Source organism: Podarcis vaucheri, assembly GCF_965113315.1.
Source record: "Podarcis vaucheri genome assembly, chromosome: 18".
NCBI lineage: Eukaryota > Metazoa > Chordata > Lepidosauria > Squamata > Lacertidae > Podarcis > Podarcis vaucheri.
The window spans coordinates 2,626,292-2,644,491 of NC_138756.1; the positions used below are offsets into that span (position 1 = coordinate 2,626,292).

General features: G+C 46.3%; 1 protein-coding gene across 5 annotated transcripts in view; it reads left to right on the plus strand.

Annotated features, from left to right (window-relative positions):
* LOC309522726 (mucin-16-like) overlaps window positions 1–18,200 on the plus strand; it is a 66,531-nt gene that overhangs the window by 25,628 nt on the left and 22,703 nt on the right. For 3 of the 5 annotated variants that reach the window (XM_082206198.1, XM_082206199.1, XM_082206201.1), the window contains 18 exons: window positions 146–213; window positions 1,536–1,708; window positions 2,757–2,783; window positions 2,920–3,080; window positions 3,476–3,543; window positions 3,681–3,853; window positions 4,744–4,770; window positions 4,930–5,069; window positions 6,806–6,876; window positions 7,351–7,523; window positions 9,084–9,110; window positions 10,592–10,737; window positions 10,826–10,893; window positions 11,260–11,432; window positions 11,884–11,910; window positions 13,346–13,488; window positions 16,317–16,384; window positions 17,534–17,706. In XM_082206198.1, coding sequence (XP_082062324.1) covers window positions 146–213; window positions 1,536–1,708; window positions 2,757–2,783; window positions 2,920–3,080; window positions 3,476–3,543; window positions 3,681–3,853; window positions 4,744–4,770; window positions 4,930–5,069; window positions 6,806–6,876; window positions 7,351–7,523; window positions 9,084–9,110; window positions 10,592–10,737; window positions 10,826–10,893; window positions 11,260–11,432; window positions 11,884–11,910; window positions 13,346–13,488; window positions 16,317–16,384; window positions 17,534–17,706 — 1,906 coding nt within the window. The remainder of the gene's footprint in view (window positions 1–145; window positions 214–1,535; window positions 1,709–2,756; window positions 2,784–2,919; window positions 3,081–3,475; window positions 3,544–3,680; window positions 3,854–4,743; window positions 4,771–4,929; window positions 5,070–6,805; window positions 6,877–7,350; window positions 7,524–9,083; window positions 9,111–10,591; window positions 10,738–10,825; window positions 10,894–11,259; window positions 11,433–11,883; window positions 11,911–13,345; window positions 13,489–16,316; window positions 16,385–17,533; window positions 17,707–18,200) is intronic. The other 2 variants (XM_082206200.1, XM_082206202.1) reach the window with 1 other exon arrangement.

An 18,200-nucleotide genomic window follows, 5' to 3' on the forward strand; every position in this document is an offset into this window, starting at 1 on the left:
ACTGGCAGGCTAGGACTTTTCTTCTTCTTTATTTAGACAGGCATTTGGTAAGAGTTGGGTTCCAATCCACTTGGCAAAATTGATTCTCGTAAGGTGCGGAGCGTCTAGGTTCAACGTACTCAATGTATCTTGCCTTTTTCCCCAGCTTGGCAGAATCTTCTCCGTAGGCAGTATCGGCCCAGAGTATTCGGGATGCAAAGTCACAGCTTTGAAGTAAGCCTCGCTTTTTTCCTGAGTCCCGCAGAGTGATGCAGCCGTTTCACCCTCGAAGCCCTAGTGATGAAGTAGAAGCCACACACGAGACTTTGAAGATGACTCTTTACTTGCAGGATGGCAGCTATTACAAGCAATATCATACATATATGCTAAGTCCAATGCAACGCATCTCACTCTCTTGAGTCCAAGACAGGATCTTCTAGCTTCCAAAATTCCTTTGAAGCGGCCCATATATTATAGCTTGTCTGTCCTCACCAGACATACTCATGGTCAATTGTCTGTCCTCCTTCAGACATACTCACGGTCACTTTTAAAGGGCATTAACACATTGACAAGCCCACGATTCAGCATTTCTGTGCCCTTAATTGGAGTTACAACTTTTTGCAGGCATTACATTACATTAGTAAAGGTAAAGGTAAAGGGACCCCTGACCATTAGGTCCAGTCATGAACGACTCTGGGGTTGCGGCGCTCATCTTGCTTTACTGGCCGAGGGAGCCAGCGTCCAGCTTCTGGGTCATGTGGCCAGCATGACTAAGCCGCTTCTGGCGAACCAGAGCAGCGCACGGAAACACCGTTTGCCTTCCCGCCGGAGCGGTACCTATTTATCTACTTGCACTTTGGTGTGCTTTAGAACTGCTAGGTTGGCAGGAGCAGGGACTGAGCAACGAGAACTCACCCCATCACGGGGATTCGAACTGCTGACCTTCTGATTGGCAAATCCTAGGCTCTGTGGTTTAATCCACAGCGCCACCCGCGTCCATTACATTACATTACATAGGTTTTATTTTCCCCAGCACAACTTATTCTTTGTAAAATACATTTTCTAATAAATACAGTACAAATACCAAAAGGCAGGTAATGGGGAAGTGAAGGTAGTGAATCTGGCCCTGGAGAGTGGAGAATACCAAGCTAGATGGTCTGACTGAGTATGGGGCAGCTTCCTGATCTCCTGTTTAACCTAGAGGACTAGAATCTTGTACTACATTTAGGGGAAAGACCATAACTTGGTTGCTGAGTGTCTGCTATGCAAGCAGTAGGCCCCAGACTCAGTCCTCAGCACCTCTGGGTAGGGCAGGGTGGTAAGGAAGACTGCTGGAGAGGTGCTGCCAACCAGTGTGGACAATATTGAGCTTGATGGACCAGTCGGTATAAGTCAGATCCCTGGATTCCTAGTTAAACCAGCCATTGTTCAAAATCATGAGGACCAGCGGCATCCTGTGCCCTTCTGTTCCTAACAATTCAATACTCCTTTCTCTTGACCCACACATCCCAATATCTCTGCTAAAACCCTCTCTTTCCCTCTCCCTCTCCTCTCAGACCGGTGAGAGACGGGGATGAAACCGGAATGGATGCCGTCTGCACTTACCGCAATGACTCCACCATGCCCGCCTTTGACCGAGTGAAGGTGTACCGTGAAATCGTCAACCGGACCAACGGTTTCACCAAGATGGGTCCCTACAGCATGGAAAGATACAGCCTCTACGTCAACGGTAGATATTGATTATATATTTTGTGGTTTTCTATTTTGATTTTGTTCTGTGAACTACCCTGAGACCTCCAGCTATGGCGTGGTATATAAATTCAGTAAATGATAATAATGAAATAATGGTAGCCAAATTTAAAGTGAAATGAAAAAAATGAAACGAAACGACATTGGCCAAATAGTTTTTATGCATTTCACGTGTGCTGAATATCTGTGGGTGTGTTTGCAGTATTGCAGTGTTGCCAAAGGCTCATTCCGGCACAGTATGGGAGCAATATTCTCTGCCATGATGGGAATCCCTTTTCACACTACATTTAATGTGCTTTCCTTATAGAGATGGAGGGGGTTTGGTGTGTGTGTTCTCACAGGTGCCTGCATATTGTAATCAGGGATCACCGTAATAATTCTTTCTCCCCCTTGCCTTTCATGCTAGATAGATGGATAGATAAATTTATTACGGTCGGAGACCAGCTTATAAAACACACTTGGGGGTACAATCCCAGAAGGAACGCAAACATTTAAAACAACGTACAACAATGAATTTAAAATTTATAAATGCGATAAGCGTATAGACACTTAAAACTTTCAGATAAGCTACCGCAGAGAGATGACCCAGAGTCACTCCTGGAACCGAGTTTGGGGATTTTCTTAACGAACTAATTTGGGTTGGGGGATGGTCTGTGCTTACAGATCTGTACACAGAATCTGGCGATCATCCGAGTCTTCTTATGATCTTTTCCTAACAGGAAAAGGTCAAATTTTTGCTTTTCCAGGAGGTCAGTGAGCCTCACCAGCAGGGGATCAATGGTCTCACTATGTGCCTCTTCATAAAAGGGACATCTAAAGAGCAAGTGCTCTGTCCTATATCCCCCCAGTGAACAGGAACAAAGTCTCTGAGCATATGGGACTTTTTCAAAGGATCCTTCCAGGACCAGCGAGGGCAGAGCTGAGCTTCTGGCGAGTGTAAAAGCCCTTCTTGCATTTTTGGATACGAGAAAGAAGAGATATGCTGCTGGCTTTCATGCTAATTGCTCTTATCTTTCCTTTTTGCCTAGGCTACAATGAGCAACCTCTCAAACCAAGTAAGTCCCACAATCAAATCCTAACTTTGAGTCTTTGTTCAGAACGTGGGGAGAGGGGAAGGGGAGCCAGAAGATGTTGGGTCTCTTGCAGAGCTTCAGTGGAAGAGCATTGGTTTATAGCTGTTTTCCTTTCCAGCTGTTTCACCCTTGGTGACCAAAGCACCAACCCCAACCCCACCCCTGGTGGTTGAACAGTTCACCATGAACTGCACTGTAACCAATCTCAGATACAAGCCAGAGATGGGAACTCCCAATTCGAAGGCGTTCAACTCCACAGAGAAAGCACTCACCACTCTGGTAAGACTAGTTCCAGTTGGCGTTGATTGTTTGGGATGCTTTGGTGGTGTTCCCTGGTAGTTTGACCTCCAATAGTAGGCTAGGACCTTTTAGACATAAGTTTTGGTCCATAAACTGGCTATTAATTAGGTTGTAACTGTTGGGATGTGACTTGATGCTAAATTTATTAGATATTATCTTCCCTTCCTCATGTTTGTGAGTTCAGCAGCGTGAATGGGAAGCTTAGACCAGCTAATTTTAGCCTTAATCCAGGATGCTTTAAGGCAGACTGGATTCTCCTGGTATTTCCCCTTAAAATAACAATCACACAATCTCGTAAAAGGTACAAATAACATTTACTCACTCGGAATATTGGATTCAAAATAACAATACTCAACGGATCCTTTCTTTTTCAGTTTGGAAGAGTCCTCCGCAGTAGCAGTATCGGCCCAGAGTATATGGGATGCAAAGTGTCAACTCTGAGGTCAGCCTTCCTTTTACTTGTAGACATTTCAGCTTTGATCATCTCTTCCCCAGACAGCAGCAGCTTCATTCCTCTCGGACCCACCCCTTGGGCCAGTTCCAAAGGCTCCTGCTCAAATCCTTTCTCTTGCCTTCCAGACCGGTGCAAAAAGGGGACGAAACCGGGATGGATGCCGTCTGCTCTTACCGGAACAGCTCCGCTGCCCCGGTGTTCGACCGAGTGAATGTGTATCTTGAAATCGTTAACCGGACAAGTGGCTTCACCAAGATGGGGCCCTACGACTTGGAGAGATACAGCCTCTACGTTAACGGTAGCGTTTTTGGGCATTTGCTCATCGTGCTATAGATTGCCTCAGGCGCCATGCTTTTGAGTGGCCTTCCCATTGGGTTGTCAATGGGCTAAGAGGAAGATCAGGTCATTCACAGGTCAGAGAGGAAGACAGGAGTCTATCGCACATTTAGTTTCTTTATTAAGGGAGAGAGAAAATACTGTATTTTTCGCTCTATAGGACGCACTGGACCATAGGAGGGGGAGAACGGGGGGCGGGATTCTCCCCCTTTCTGCTCAGCGCCCCTTCAGCGAAGCGGCAGGAGAAACAGAGCCCCTTCCATTTCTCCTCCCGCTTCGCTGAAGGGGCGCTGTGCAGAGAGGGAAAACTGTGCAGCGCCTCTCCAGCGAAGCGAAGCCTGGAGAGCAAGAGGGATCGGTGTGCACTGACCCCTCTCACTCTCCAGGCTTCAGGCGGCTATCCTCAAGCCTTCCAAGCGCAGCCTTCCTGCTGCACTCCGAAGGCTTGCGGATAGCTGCCTGAAGCCCCCAGAGCGCAGCCTTTGAAGCCTCCACAGAGCAGCGGGGTGAAGGCACTCCGCTGCCCTGTGGAGGCTTTGCGCAGCCATCCCCAAGCTAGAACAGGGAGACAGAGCGCTCCGTCTCCCTGTTCTGGCTTTGGGCTTAGCCGCGCAGCCTGCATTCGCTCTATAGGACGCGCACACATTTCCCCTTAATTTTTGGAGGGAAAAAAGTGTGTCCTATAGAGCAAAAGATACAGTACAAGGAGGCACCAATCCCAATATGGAGAGCTGCAGGGCAGAGGGGAGGCAGAATCTTGCCTATTTTCCTGCCGGTTTTGCCTTAGAGAAAAATGCTGCAATGTCTTCTTTTTCTCTCCACAAACTATCACCTCTTCTCTTTCCCCTCCAGGATATAATGAAGTCCCTCTGGAACCATGTAAGTAGAACTACGAAAGGCTGTAGAATCCTTAAGGATGCCTTGATAATGGCTCTAATGGGAATGAAGTGTAAACCTGTTAGTTCTGCATTGAAATGAGAGCCAAGCTGAATTTCCTCCCTCTTGCCTAAGACTGCCTCCGTCTCCACTTTATTCCAGCAACAACTCAGACCCCCCCAGCTCGGGCAATGGAGCACTTCACCGTCAATTACACTGTCACCAACCTCAAATACAAGTCGGAGATGGGAATTCCGCATTCGAAGGTCTTCAATGCCACGGAAAAAGCTCTCACCACGGTGGTAAGAGTCTGGTTCTGATCCAGTTGTTGATAATTGTTTGTGGTCCTTTTGGGTTGACGTAGTCAGTGTATCTGCTGTAATGTTACTCCTCAAAGGTCCCTAGGAGCTCTGGGTTCTGTTTGTGTCAGAGACCAGCCTTTTGCTGGACCATCGCCCAGTTGGGCTCTCCTCTCTCTCTTTTAAACTTTTATTCACATGGTTTCATCATCACAGTTTTCATTCAACATTACAATCAAAAAATTTTAAAATTAGAACATTGACTTCCCTTCTGCCTTTCCATGCCTTCCTTCTAACATCTTTTACCGCTGCATATTATAATCACTCTGTCTTTTCTCTTTTCACATTTTATTTCCACATATTTCGCACTGCTGAATTTATTCTAAACCTGCTAGCGTTTTGACCCGTTTACAGAAGTTCTTCATTTAGTCGACAAACATTTTCCAATCCTCTTTAAATGCTTTTTCCCATAGCTCTCCAATTCTGCTGGTTAGATTCACCAACTCTGTGTGTTCCATCATATTTGCCATTCCTCCCTCGCTGGGACTGCCCCCTCCCTCCACTTTTGAGCATATAAAATCCAAGATGCAGTTGTTGCATAGAGAAATAAATTCTGGCAGTTCTTAGAAACATCTATGACTCAATTATTCCTAAGAGAAATGCCTCTGGTCTTTTTGGGAACAAACTTTTAAACCCCCCCCATCTCATTATAAATTGTCTCCCCAAAGTCCCAGCTGAGCTCTTCCCATCACACAACGCCTGTGAGTCATCCTATTTTCCAGAGGGTAGCCCACCTACAATTCCATGTAGCGGGTTTTTTGTAGACTAAACAAACTGTATTAGAAATAAATGCCACTCCCTGTAGTGATGTCTGTTGGAGATGCAACAACGGGGCAGGAAACCTTCTACATATGTGGTGGGAGTGCAAAGAGATAGTGGGATTCTGGGAAAATAGCTATAACAAATTGAAAAAGATGTTTAGATTTTCATTTGAAAAAATCCCAGAATCCTTTCTCCTAGGTATCATGTCAGAGGAAATAAAAAGAACGGTCAGACCAATATTTATGTATGCAACTACAGCAGCAAGGTTATTGATTGTCAAAAATTGGGAAAGCAGCAGCGTCCCAACCAAAACAGACTGGCTATCTAAAATGATGGAATACTTCCATATTGCCGAACTAACAGGGAGGATAAGAGGAGATATGGTACAAAAAGTGAATAAGGAGTGGGCTATCATTAAGGAATACATCAAAATTTATGTGGAAAAAGTAGAATTTCTGACAGATACTGAGTGAATCCAGAAAATGATTAGAGTGAAAGGAGAGTAAAGTTAAGACAGAAGAAGAGATTAAAGAAATAATGAAATGTATTTAAGCTAGTTGGAAAAATAAAGTAGTGTAACAAGGATGGCTGGAAGTCAAGTCACTTAGTGGGTGTCCATGTGGGGGTAGGTGTGTAGGTATGTTGATATGTACAGTATAGATAGGCATTATATAGAGTAATGTAGTATGTTTTATGCTATGAAAATTAGGTAGCGTGTTGTGTACGTGTATTGTGTAAATGTATATGTATGTGTTTTATATGTTAATAAAATAAAATTTAAAAAGAAATAAATGCCACTTCCCCACCTCCCTTTTTTTTGGGGGGGGGAATGCTGCTCCTGTCTACAAGGTATTTTTGGTAGCAATGATATTAACAAGTTTAAACAAAGTTTACCAACGGTATTTTTTCTCTTCCAGCTTGGCAGAGTCATCTCCAGTGGCAGCGGCGTCGGCCCAAACTATCAGGGATGCCAAGTGACAGCTCTGAGGTCAGCCTTCTCCAACACAACCCTGCCTTCCCTCTCTCCAAGGCTCCTCAAACTGTGTCTGTGTACCTCTGGCCTCTGTTCTGCCCTCCTCATTATTCTGCGTGTTCTTGGAGAGAGCTTGTTGCAGTCAGAGAGGGAGACTCCTGGTTCTTCTGCAGTCTCTTGACTCCCCTCCTCTGCTGCAGCCGGGAGTCTGAACTGCTCCCTGTCACAGACTCCTCCTGCTCACCAAACCCTGTTGCCCCTTCAGGATCCAACACCACCTCCCTAATCTTCCCTCTCCTGAGTGAGATGTGAGCCTTCCTCCTCTGGAGGTTCTGTTGAGGGTTTCCCGGCTGGCTCTTCCCACCGCTCCTCATCGTCCAGGCAGTCCCTGACATGTGCTTACGTTGTCCAGACAATAGGAACCACATCTTCTCCATCACCTCTGGTCCACTCTGAGTGTTTCTCTTTGCATTCTTCCTTCCCTCCCAGGCCGTTGAGAGATGGGGACGAAACGGCAATGGATGCCGTCTGCGCGTACAGGGCACCGCCCCCCTCCTCCCCCTTTGATCAAGTAACGGTGTACCACGAAATTGTGAACAAGACCAATGGCTTCACCAAGATGGGTCCCTACAATCTGAGCCCAAACAGCCTCTATGTGAACGGTAACCAGGTTTTCGATTTGTCCGATATTTTCTATCTGCCTGCTGTGTCTCAGAACATTTAGGATATAAGCCAGTAGGGTTGCTAATCTCCAGTTTTAGGGCCTGATCTGCCCCACCAAGTCTGACAACTTCAGAAAATAGGTAAAGAAAGACCACTTCACCCCATCCATCCATCCATCTCCTCCTCATTTTATTATTTGTACCCAGCCACTCTGGGTGGCTTCCAGCATATACAGGAACATAATAAAACATCAAACATAAAAAACTTCCTGATACAGGGCTACCTTCAGATGTCTTCTAAAGGTTGTATAGTTACTTATGTCCTTGATATCTGATGGGAGGGCATGTCACAGGGAGGGTGCCACCACCAAGAAGGCCCTGTGCCTGGTTCTCTGTAGCTTCACACCTCCCAGTGAGGGAACCGCCAGAAGACCCTCAGAGCTGGACTTCTGTGTCCAGGCTGGACAATGGGGGTGGAGACTCTCATAGAATCATAGAGTTGGAAGAGACCACAAGGGCCATCGAGTCCAACCCCCTGCCAAGCAGGAAACACCATCAGAGCACTCCTGACATATGGTTGTCAAGCCTCTGCTTAAAGACCTCCAAAGCAGGAGACTCCACCACACTCCTTGGCAGCAAATTCCACTGTCAAACAGCTCTTACTGTCAGGAAGTTCTTCCTAATGTTTAGGTGGAATCTTCTTTCTTGTAGTTTGGATCCATTGCTCCGTGTCCACTTCTCTGGAGCAGCAGAAAACAACCTTTCTCCCTCCTCTATGTGACATCCTTTTATATATTTGAACATGGCTATCATATCACCCCTTAACCTCCTCTTCTCCAGGCTAAACATGCCCAGCTCCCTTAGCCGTTCCTCATAAGGCATCGTTTCCAGGCCTTTGACCATTTTGGTTGCCCTCCTCTGGACACGTTCCAGTTTGTCAGTGTCCTTCTTGAATTGTGGTGCCCAGAACTGGACACAGTACTCCAGGTGTGGTCTGACCAGAGCAGAATACAGTGGCACTATTACTTCCCTTGATCTAGATGCTATACTCCTATTGATGCAGCCCAGAATTGCATTGGCTTTTTTTCCTTCAGGTATACTGGGCTGAGGCCATTTAGGGCTTTAAAGGTCAGCACCAACACTTTGAATTGTCCCCGGAAACGTACTGGGAGTCAATGTAGGTCTTTCAGGACCGGTGTTATATGGTCACGGCGGCTGCTCCCAATCACTAGTCTGGCAGCTGCATCCTGGATTAATTGTAGTTTCCGAGTCACCTTCAGAGGTAGCCCCACGGAGAGCGCATTGCAGTATCCCAAGTGGCAGATAACGAGAGCATGTCCCACTCTGGTGAGATGGTGTGCAGACTGTCTCACCCATCGCACCAGATGGAGTTGGTAGACATCTAGATGAAAGTGGACCAAAAATGCAAAAATATTAGCCGTTCCTGGTATAAAGAGACCCAACCCTATCCTAGGACAAAAGTGGGCGAACGTCCACGCTAGAAAGTGGAAGCAACTGAACCCGATTCTGCCTTTAAACAAGTGTTCCTTTTCTTTCCAGGTTACAATGAAGCATCGCTTCCTACAAGTAAGGGCATAATAATTGCAATGCTTAATTTTTATTAGTTGTGGGCAGGCTAATCCAAAATTGTGGTGCATCAGTGATTCTCAAAGTGGGGAGTTCTGTCCCCGGGGGAGAATGGGATTGCTTAGGGGGTTGCTAAGAGGCAAGGAAGGGGGCTGCATGGGGTTGCAGGAAGTGTAAAGTTCATTGAATGAAACTGAGTGGTTTTATTTGAATTCTGAATGAAAGGGCAATCAGTTGTTACTGTTCTATTGTGTCATGATCTTCCTCATGACAACCGCTCTTTTGAACAATGCTTTTCCTTTTTTGCAAATATTATTTTTTACTACGTTTCCAAAATTTCTCAGATTATCTTCAGATTAGATAATTACATAGCAGCTTTGTATCATGGATTGATTTCCCACCCACAGTGTTTTTATTCAAACCCGTTGCAACATTCTTGACTTAATTAATTCATCTTGGGTTGAACAATGCTTTTAAAAAAAGAAAAATTATATAGAGCAGAGTAGGGGTACTGGGGATGAGTTTTGAGTTTTTGGAACCGACAGGAGGCCGCCCTGAAAAAGCGTGGCAACCTCTGATCTATCAGTTAGATGGATAGCCAATTGCAGCGCTGAGAGCCGGATCAGAAATAATTAAAAGCTGAGCAAGAGCAGGAAATAAAGGCTGGAATTGAAGCCACATGTGTATTGAGTGCGCATCATCTCAGTGTGACTAATCAAGTGACTCAGGTCATAGGAGACATTTCTGGGGGGGCCTGGCTGCCAGGACACCCACAAAACTATCACTGCAGGTGCCCAGCAACACGGTGTGTGCATGACAACACACAGCACGCCAAGGCCCAGCAGGGCCAGTCATCATGTGTGTGATGCTCGTGAGGTCATGCGCATGCGCCGGGCACCCACAATGCGGGGCGGACCCCTCACCACCCCTGCACTTCTCATTATGCCCTGTAGCCCTATAAGCAAAAGTTGGCGCTGACTTAAGTTTTTTAAAGGGAGGGCAGCAGTTCCAGGGCCCAATGAACGAGACCCAGAGGGCTCAGACCCCTTGGATGACCCCCTTCTGGTGGGAGGATCTGGAGAAGAGAAGGCCAGCGCACTGTTCGGAGATGTCTGAGGCAGTAGGACAGGATAGTGAGGCTGTGAATACCTCCTGTTGAACTCCAAACCTCATCATCTTCAGCCAGCATGGCCAACGGTCAGGGGTGATGGGAGTGATAGTCCCACAACATCTGGAGGGTCAAGTCTGGATAGGCTTGCATAAACAAAAAATGTTTTTGGCTGGAGTCAGAAAGAGTACAGGAAAGGCGTCCGCCGGTTGTCAAGAGGCAGGGAGTTCCAAGGGGTAGTTTCTGCTACACTCAAAGATGGATTTCTTCCAAGTGTAGAATGAGTATTATGTGCTGGTAATGCAGACTGGTGAAGTCGGGGGGGGGCATACATGGGGCAAGGCTGTGATCTCACAGATGATCTCCCTTACAGCTGCCTCGCCCACCACTCCTCGGCCTCCAACGGCAGTGGATCACTTTACGGTGAACTACACCGTGACGAACCTCATCTACAAGCCAGAGATGGGCACTCCCCAGTCGAAGGTGTTCAACGCAACGGAGAAGGCCCTGTCAGCACTGGTAAGCCCCCCCCCCCCCGCCCAAGAGCACACCTTCTGCTTTTTAAGGGCAGGAATAAATAAATGACAGCACCTTCCTTTCTGCCTAGATGGGTCGAGCAGTGCAGACAAGCAGGGTTGGACCTGCGCTCATGGGATGCAACGTTTCGGAGTTCAGGTATGGAAGCGGATGGGTGCTTTTTATCATTATTTTAAAGGTGGTCTTTGAAATTTTATCAGGCAAGTAAGAAATGCAAAATAACAAATATGTCACAAAGCTTGATTGTGAATTTAGTCCTTGTATTAAATACCTCAATACAGATCTTAATCTCTGGCAGGGCAAGCGGCTCACATGGAGCTTTCCATGGTACTGAAACGTCTGACCTGACTTGTCCTCTTGGAGGTGCCAAGTCCCTGCTCCTTGCCAGAACCACTGGTCCTTTCCTGGGACATCTAATTTAGGGCCAAAAGTGTTGAACTGGAAGGAGGAGGAAGAGATCCCACTTAGGAAGAGTTTTTAAGTTTTTAACCTTTCCATTTCCAGATCCATAGATGACGGGAAGAGCACTGGTGTGGACAGCGTCTGCAGCTACCAGAGAGACTTGATGGCATCTCCTTTTGACCAGGTGCAGATGTATCGGGAGATTGCCAACAAGACAAAGGACTTCACCAAGATGGGGCCCTACGACCTGGACCGGGACAGCCTCCTTGTGAATGGTGAGGAGAGGAAGCTTGCTGTTATGGCTGAAGCATGTGGAGGTGTTCTTGTGGAAATCAAACCACAGGACAACTCTTGTTTCTCAGCTGAAGCTTCTCTTTATTCCAAATGCCTGGGGCAGAGATCTCTGCTCTGCTGAGAGCCAGAGAGTCCTCTAAACATGACACAGAGGCCAGAATATTTCTGCAATGATTGATAGGCCATAAGCGCAGAGACTTACATCCTCAAATATAAATGCAATATTACATAATATTCAAAGCAATATTTCAACATGTTCCAAAATAGTTGCTTACTCTTTAAATTCTGCTTGTGTTGCTGTGATTTACTGGCAGTGTATGGTTACATGTGTTAGAACGTTGTTCTCCATCCTGATTTCTTTAGCCTGGGTGGGACATTCCCACAACAATGTGCTCTCTGCTATCTTCTAACAAGTCTTCCCTCCTTCAACAGGTTATCATGAACCATCTCGTCAACCCGGTAAGTGTGCTATTCACAGAACTGCGACACCTCAACCACATCCCAGCCGAACATAGAAAAATGCCCTAGCAGCAGCTTCCTAGCGTTTCGGACTCAAGGGCCTTTCCCAGACCTGCCCTGGGGATGCTGGAGATTGAACCCTATGCTTTCCTTTAAATTAAAGCAAATTTCCAGCCCTTGTGGCCAGTGGCGTAGCGTGGGCTGCCAGTGCCCAGGGCAATCAAGCATCACCCAGGAGATTGCAGCCACAGATGTAAGAACAGTATGGAGAGGTCACTTCCTGATTTGCATGGAGAAGCCATTTTCAGTGAAGCCCAGCAGCGGAAGTGTGCAGCTGTGTTGAGGCAGCACCAGATATTGAAATTTTGCGCCCGGGGCAACCACCTCTGGGGGCCCCCCATGCTAGTCCACTGCATAGGGTCTGTCAGTTGTTGGCATAACATCTTAGCTTCTGCTTTGCCATGTATCTCAGCCTCGGGGCAGCCACCCCTGTGACCCTCCCTCACACCACGCCACTGCTCGTGACCTTACCTGCTGCCTTGTGGGACAACTGGAGGGCCCTGCACAAATCCAGAGTGGAGTCCCTAAGGCTGTTGGATGGTGCCTTGTCAGCCTGCTTCCAGCAACTCCTTCAGTCAAGCGAGTGCCAAACGTCTTGCTCTGCTTTCTTTGGAATTTACAGGACCACCTCTCCTGCTCTGCCCCACAGAGGACCTTAAGGTCCATGAATAATCATAGTTTAGAGGTCCCGGGCCCTAAGGAAGTCAGATTATCCTCCACCAGGGCCTTCTCAGTGATGGCTCCGACCTGGTGGAATGCTCTGTCCCACAAGACCAGGGCCCTTCAGGATTTAACCTCCTTCTGCAGGGCCTGTAAGACAGAGCTATTCCGCCTGGCTTTCAATTTGAACTTAGCCTGATCTTTTATTCCCCTTCCTTCCCTCCCCCTCCCCCTTTTATGAAGATTCCCCGCTCTGGGATCCCACAGCTAATTCTCCCCTGGTCTCCTTGCTGGCCCAAATAGGACTAATTCAGCCAGCTAGCCCTGGCGATCATCTAATGTTTATTGGATGGATTTCCCCCCTAAATTGATTTTTGAATTCTGAATTTATTGTTATTCACGTTTTATACTGTATTTTATGCTGTCTTTTGTTGCATCAATTAAGTGTTTTAAATTTGTTGTTAGCCGCCCTGAGCCCGTTTTTTTGAACTGGGAAGGGCAGGGTATAAATAAAATTTTATTATTGTTAATAATAATAATAATAATAATAATAATAGACCCCCTCAGCGAGACCTCCAGACACATGGCTCAGGCTTATGGCATTTCAGGTGCAACATGAAAAAACTGTTTCAGCTCAGCTCTTGGAGAGCGCAATATTCTTGAGGAGACAGACATGTACGTCAATAATGGCTTCTTCTTCTTCTCCGTTATGCAGACCTTGTCCCAACTTCTCCCCACCCTCCAGCCAGTGAACGCTTCACGACCAACTTCACTCTGACAAACCTCAGATACAAAGCGGAGATGGGGGATCCGAGTTCGAAAGCTTTCACTTCCACGCAGAGAGTTGTGACCACTTTGGTGAGTCTCAGTATCCCTGTACTTCATGGGTGCAGGATATTAGTAGGTCTGGATGAGAGATTTGGTCTTTGCAAAGTCTTGTATGGTCTGGCATGTTCTGCAAATGAGGAGGAAAGACCTCTGTTCTCTCGCCACTTCCATGGGAAGAAGGCCCATTGAATTCAACAGGACTTACTTCTGAGCAGATAGTCACGGAATCATAAAACTGTAGAGCTGGAAGGGACCCTTAGAGTCATCTAGTCCATCCCCCCCTGCAATGCACTAATGTGCAAGTGTCCCATATGGGGACTGAACATGCAACATCATGCTCTGACCAGCTGAGCTATCATGCGCTGGTCACAATCTACCTGCTTTTTCCCTTCCCAAAATTTCCAATGTGAGCATTTTTATTTTTTGCAGGGGAGGGGAATCAATTAGTGCATAAATGAGACAGAATACGTATGCGCTGACAGATTATGCCTCACATTCCTACCAGCAACAAGAGTGATAATTATTATTGGTAATTAACAATGGGTTGGCTCTATCTAAGTCCTAAGAGTAGACTCACTGAAATTAATAGACCCAAGCTAGTCAATAGATATTCGCTTCAGTGGAGCTACCTTGAATAGGGGCAACATTGAGTACTGCCCAATATCATACAATAATCTGTTAATTATTATGGAATATATAATTACTATTAAGCATTCTTAATATCATTTTAAGCTGCCTGTTCCAGTATTAGTACAGTGGTACCTCAGGTTAAGTACTTAATTGGTTCCGGAAGTCCGTTCTTAACCTGAAGCGGACTTTCCCATTGAAAGTAATGGAAAGTGGATAGATCCATTCCAGACTATGAAACACACCCCCTAAAACACCAATTTAACATGAATTCTACTGTTTAATGAGACCATTGATTCATAAAATGAAGGCGCTAATCAATGTAAGTAAAGGTAAAGGGACCCCTGACCATTAGGTCCAGTCGTGGCCGACTCTGGGGTTGCGGCACTTTGACGAGCTTTCGATCTGCTAGGTTGGCAGGAGCAGGGACCGAGCAACGGGAGCTCACCCCGTCGCAGGGATTCGAACCGCCAACCTTCTGATCGGCAAGCCCTAGGCTCTGTGCCTTAACCCAAAGTGCCACCTGCATCCCTGATAATCAATGTATTGTACTATAAAATAAATAAGACAGTACAGTGGTGCCTCGCAAGACGAAAAGAATCCGTTCTGTGATTCTCTTCGTCTAGCGGTTTTTTCGTCTTGAGAAGCAAGCCCATTGACGGATTAGCGGATTAGCGCTATTAGCGGCTTTTAGCGGCTTATCTGCTGATCGGATCAGCTGATAAGCAGCTTAGCGGCTTAGAAAAGGGGGGGGAAGGGGGAAAAAACCAGCAGGAACTCACAAGACATTGTCGTCTTGCAAAGCAAGCCCATAGGAAATTCGTTTTGCGAAGCACCTCCAAAACGGAAAACTCTTTCATCTAGCGAGTTTTCCGTCTTGCGAGGCATTTGTCTTGCAGGGCACCACTGTATTTTAGATGAAAAAAATTAATCCCTTGCAGAATCTCAAAATTTTCCTCTCTCCCCCTCCCACAGGGCTTACCTGGCCAGGTGCCACCCATCTTGCTACAGCTGGGGGTGGGGCAAGGGTTGGTAAAGGGTTTTCAGCCCAGGATGCCCAGCAGGTCGCATCCCAGCCCCAAAGTTAGGTAGCGAAGACAAAGAGCAGTGAAGCTGTTAAGAAACAAAGATGAGCCTGGGCCGAAAACCGAGGAAAGCTCGGAAAACTCACTTCCGGGTTAAAATCATTTGTAACCCGAAAAAACATACCGTATTTTTTGCTCTATAACACACACCCGACCATAACACGCACGTAGTTTTTAGAGGAGGAAAATCCGTAGGCATGCCACCTGTAGGCATTCCCTCCATAACACGCACAGACATTTCCCCTTACTTTCTAGGAGGAAAAAAGTGAGTGTTATGGTGCAAAAAATACGGTAACTTGCAGCGTTCATAACCCGAGGTACCACTGTACTATTACCATTAATCTACTCATAATAATCATTAATCTATTATTGTTACTGTTAATTTATTATCTCTCAACAACAATAATAGCAACATTTTTTAAAAAAAACACACCTGTGGTTCCTCCAGGGAACTCGGGGTCACCACCCCCTAATCGCCCCTCACAACAACGTTGTGAAGTAGGCCACGCCCTAAGGTCACTGGCCCAACATAATGTGCAGTCATACCTCATGTTACGTCCGCTTCAGGTTACATTCTTTCAGGTTACGTCCCGCGGCGACCCGGAAGTACCGGAAAGGGTTACTTCCGGGTTTCGCCGCTTGCACATGTGCAGAAGCGCAAAGTGACATCGCGCGCATGCGCAGAAGTGGCGAATTGCAACCTGCGCGTGCGCAAACACGCCGCTGTGGGTTGCGTTCTTTTCATGTTGCGAGCGGGCCTCCAGAACGGATTCCGTTCGCAACCAGAGGTACCACTGTAGGTTTAGTCATAGAATCATAGATTCATAGAATGGTAGAGCTGGAAGGGACCTCCAGGGGTCATCCAGTCCAACCCCCTGCAATGCAGGGATCTCAGCTCAAGCATCCTTGACAGACGGCCATCCAATCTCTGCTTAAAAACCTCCAAGGAAGGAGAGGCCACCCCACCCCCTGAGTAAAAAGTAGGTTTTACTCTGTTCAGCGGGACTTATTCCCCAATAAGCGTGTGATGAAGTCTTTCCTAAACCTGGGCCAAAGGGCCAGGCTAGATGCCAGACAACCCAGAGTCAGAATTTAATAATTCCTTATCCAGAGTTGGGCTAATATGAGATTCTTTTCTGCCTTTAGCTGGGCCAAATGTTGAGGAAAAGCAGTATTGGAGACGCCTATTCCGGATGCAACGTTACGGCTCTACGGTAAGACGTCTCGACATTCCGGAACCTTCCATGTGGCTATAATTGATTTGAACCCAAATGTTGCCAGTATTTTCATTCCAATGAATTTCAACACCAGTGTCCTGCAACCTTTAGCCGAGAATCATAGAATTGTTGACTTGGTTTAGCAAAGCAATGAGTAATTCTGGTTGGTTTGTTTTTTGGAAAATATGTTATAGGGTTGTTGTTGTTTTCAGAACGTTTTCAGAAATGTTTATTAAAGTTTTTGCAGTACAGTAAAACTACATCTAGAACATCATAAAAAAGAGAGAAACATCAAAAGAAAAGAGAGAAAGAGAGAGAAACATCAAAAGAAGAGAGAGGAAGACAAAGGAAGAAAGGAAACAGAGGAGGAAGACAATAGAGATGATAATAAAACACACACACATAAATACGTTAATAAAAGGAAGGGCAGGGATTGAAATATACACAATGGAACATCATGAGATGAAGACTTAAAAAATAATAATGTTAAAATGAAAAATTGTTTTAAATAATAAAGTGACAAGTAAATTAAAATAAGTTTTATAAAGCAGCAAGATAGGAAGAACAAGGGCACACGTGAAGGAAGGGTGGGAAAGCAACTTTTAAATATTTAATTCAGATTAATTTGTTAAAATTTTTGAAAAGCAATACAAATTACTAAAGATAAACTGGGGGGAAATTATAATTGTGGGGTTGGAAGGGACCCCAAGGGTCATCTAGCCCAACCCCCTGTGAAAAGAAATTCCTGTTCAGTCAGAGTAAAGGGTGGCGCACCAAAATGAAATAAAGGGAAAGGGAAAAAGAATGTAAAGCAATCAATGGTAGGATTTGAGAACCACAGGCCTGGCCCTCCATATCTTTTGCTATCTGGCCCTTGGCAACTCTCCCTAGGCCACACCCCCTCTCCCTAGGCCACACCCCTCACTTCACTCCCCAGCTGACTGATTTTCACCAGGCTAGAGATATGCCCCTGCTGATCTTGCCCTTTACTTGCCTGCAGAGGATTCTGTGACTTTGGGTAGCAGGTGGTACAATGATTGCTATTTCTGCCTCTGGCATGCGGCCCCTGCAGTGCAGCCCCCGGGCCGGAAAAGCGCTCAACCCCTGCCTGCTTAGGGACTGACCATTGTGCCTTCGATCTTGCAGGTCTTCGGATGGTGGGACAGCAACTGCAGTGGACACAGTCTGCAGCTACCAGCGAGATGCAACGGCACCACAATTCGACCGAGTGAAGGTGTACCAGGAGCTGATAAATATGACCAATGGCTTCACCAAGATGGGGCCCTACACTCTAGACAAGGACAGCCTCTACGTCAATGGTGCATTTTGAATAATAATAATAATAATAATAATAATAATAATAATAATAATAATATTATTTATAGCCCGCCACTCTGGGAGGCTTTCAACAGGTATAAAAACACAATGAAGCGTCAAACATTAAAAAATTCCACGATACAGGGCTGCCTTCAGATGTCTTCTAAAAGTTCTATAGTTTTTTTATTTCCTTGACATCTGATGGGAGGGCGTTCCACAGGGAGGGCGCCGCCACCAAGAAGGCCCTCTGCCTGGTTCCACATAACCTCACAATGAAGGAACCGCCAGAAGGCCCTTGGCGCTGGATCTCAGTGTCCGAGCTGGACAATGAGGGTGGAGATGCTCCTTCAGGTATACAGAGCCAAGGCCATTTAGGGCTTTCAAGGTCAGCACCAACACTTTGAATTGTCCTCGGAAACGTACTGGGAGCCAATGTAGGTCTTTCAGGACTGGTGTTATGTGGTCTCGGCGGCCGCTCCCAGTCACCAGTCTAGCT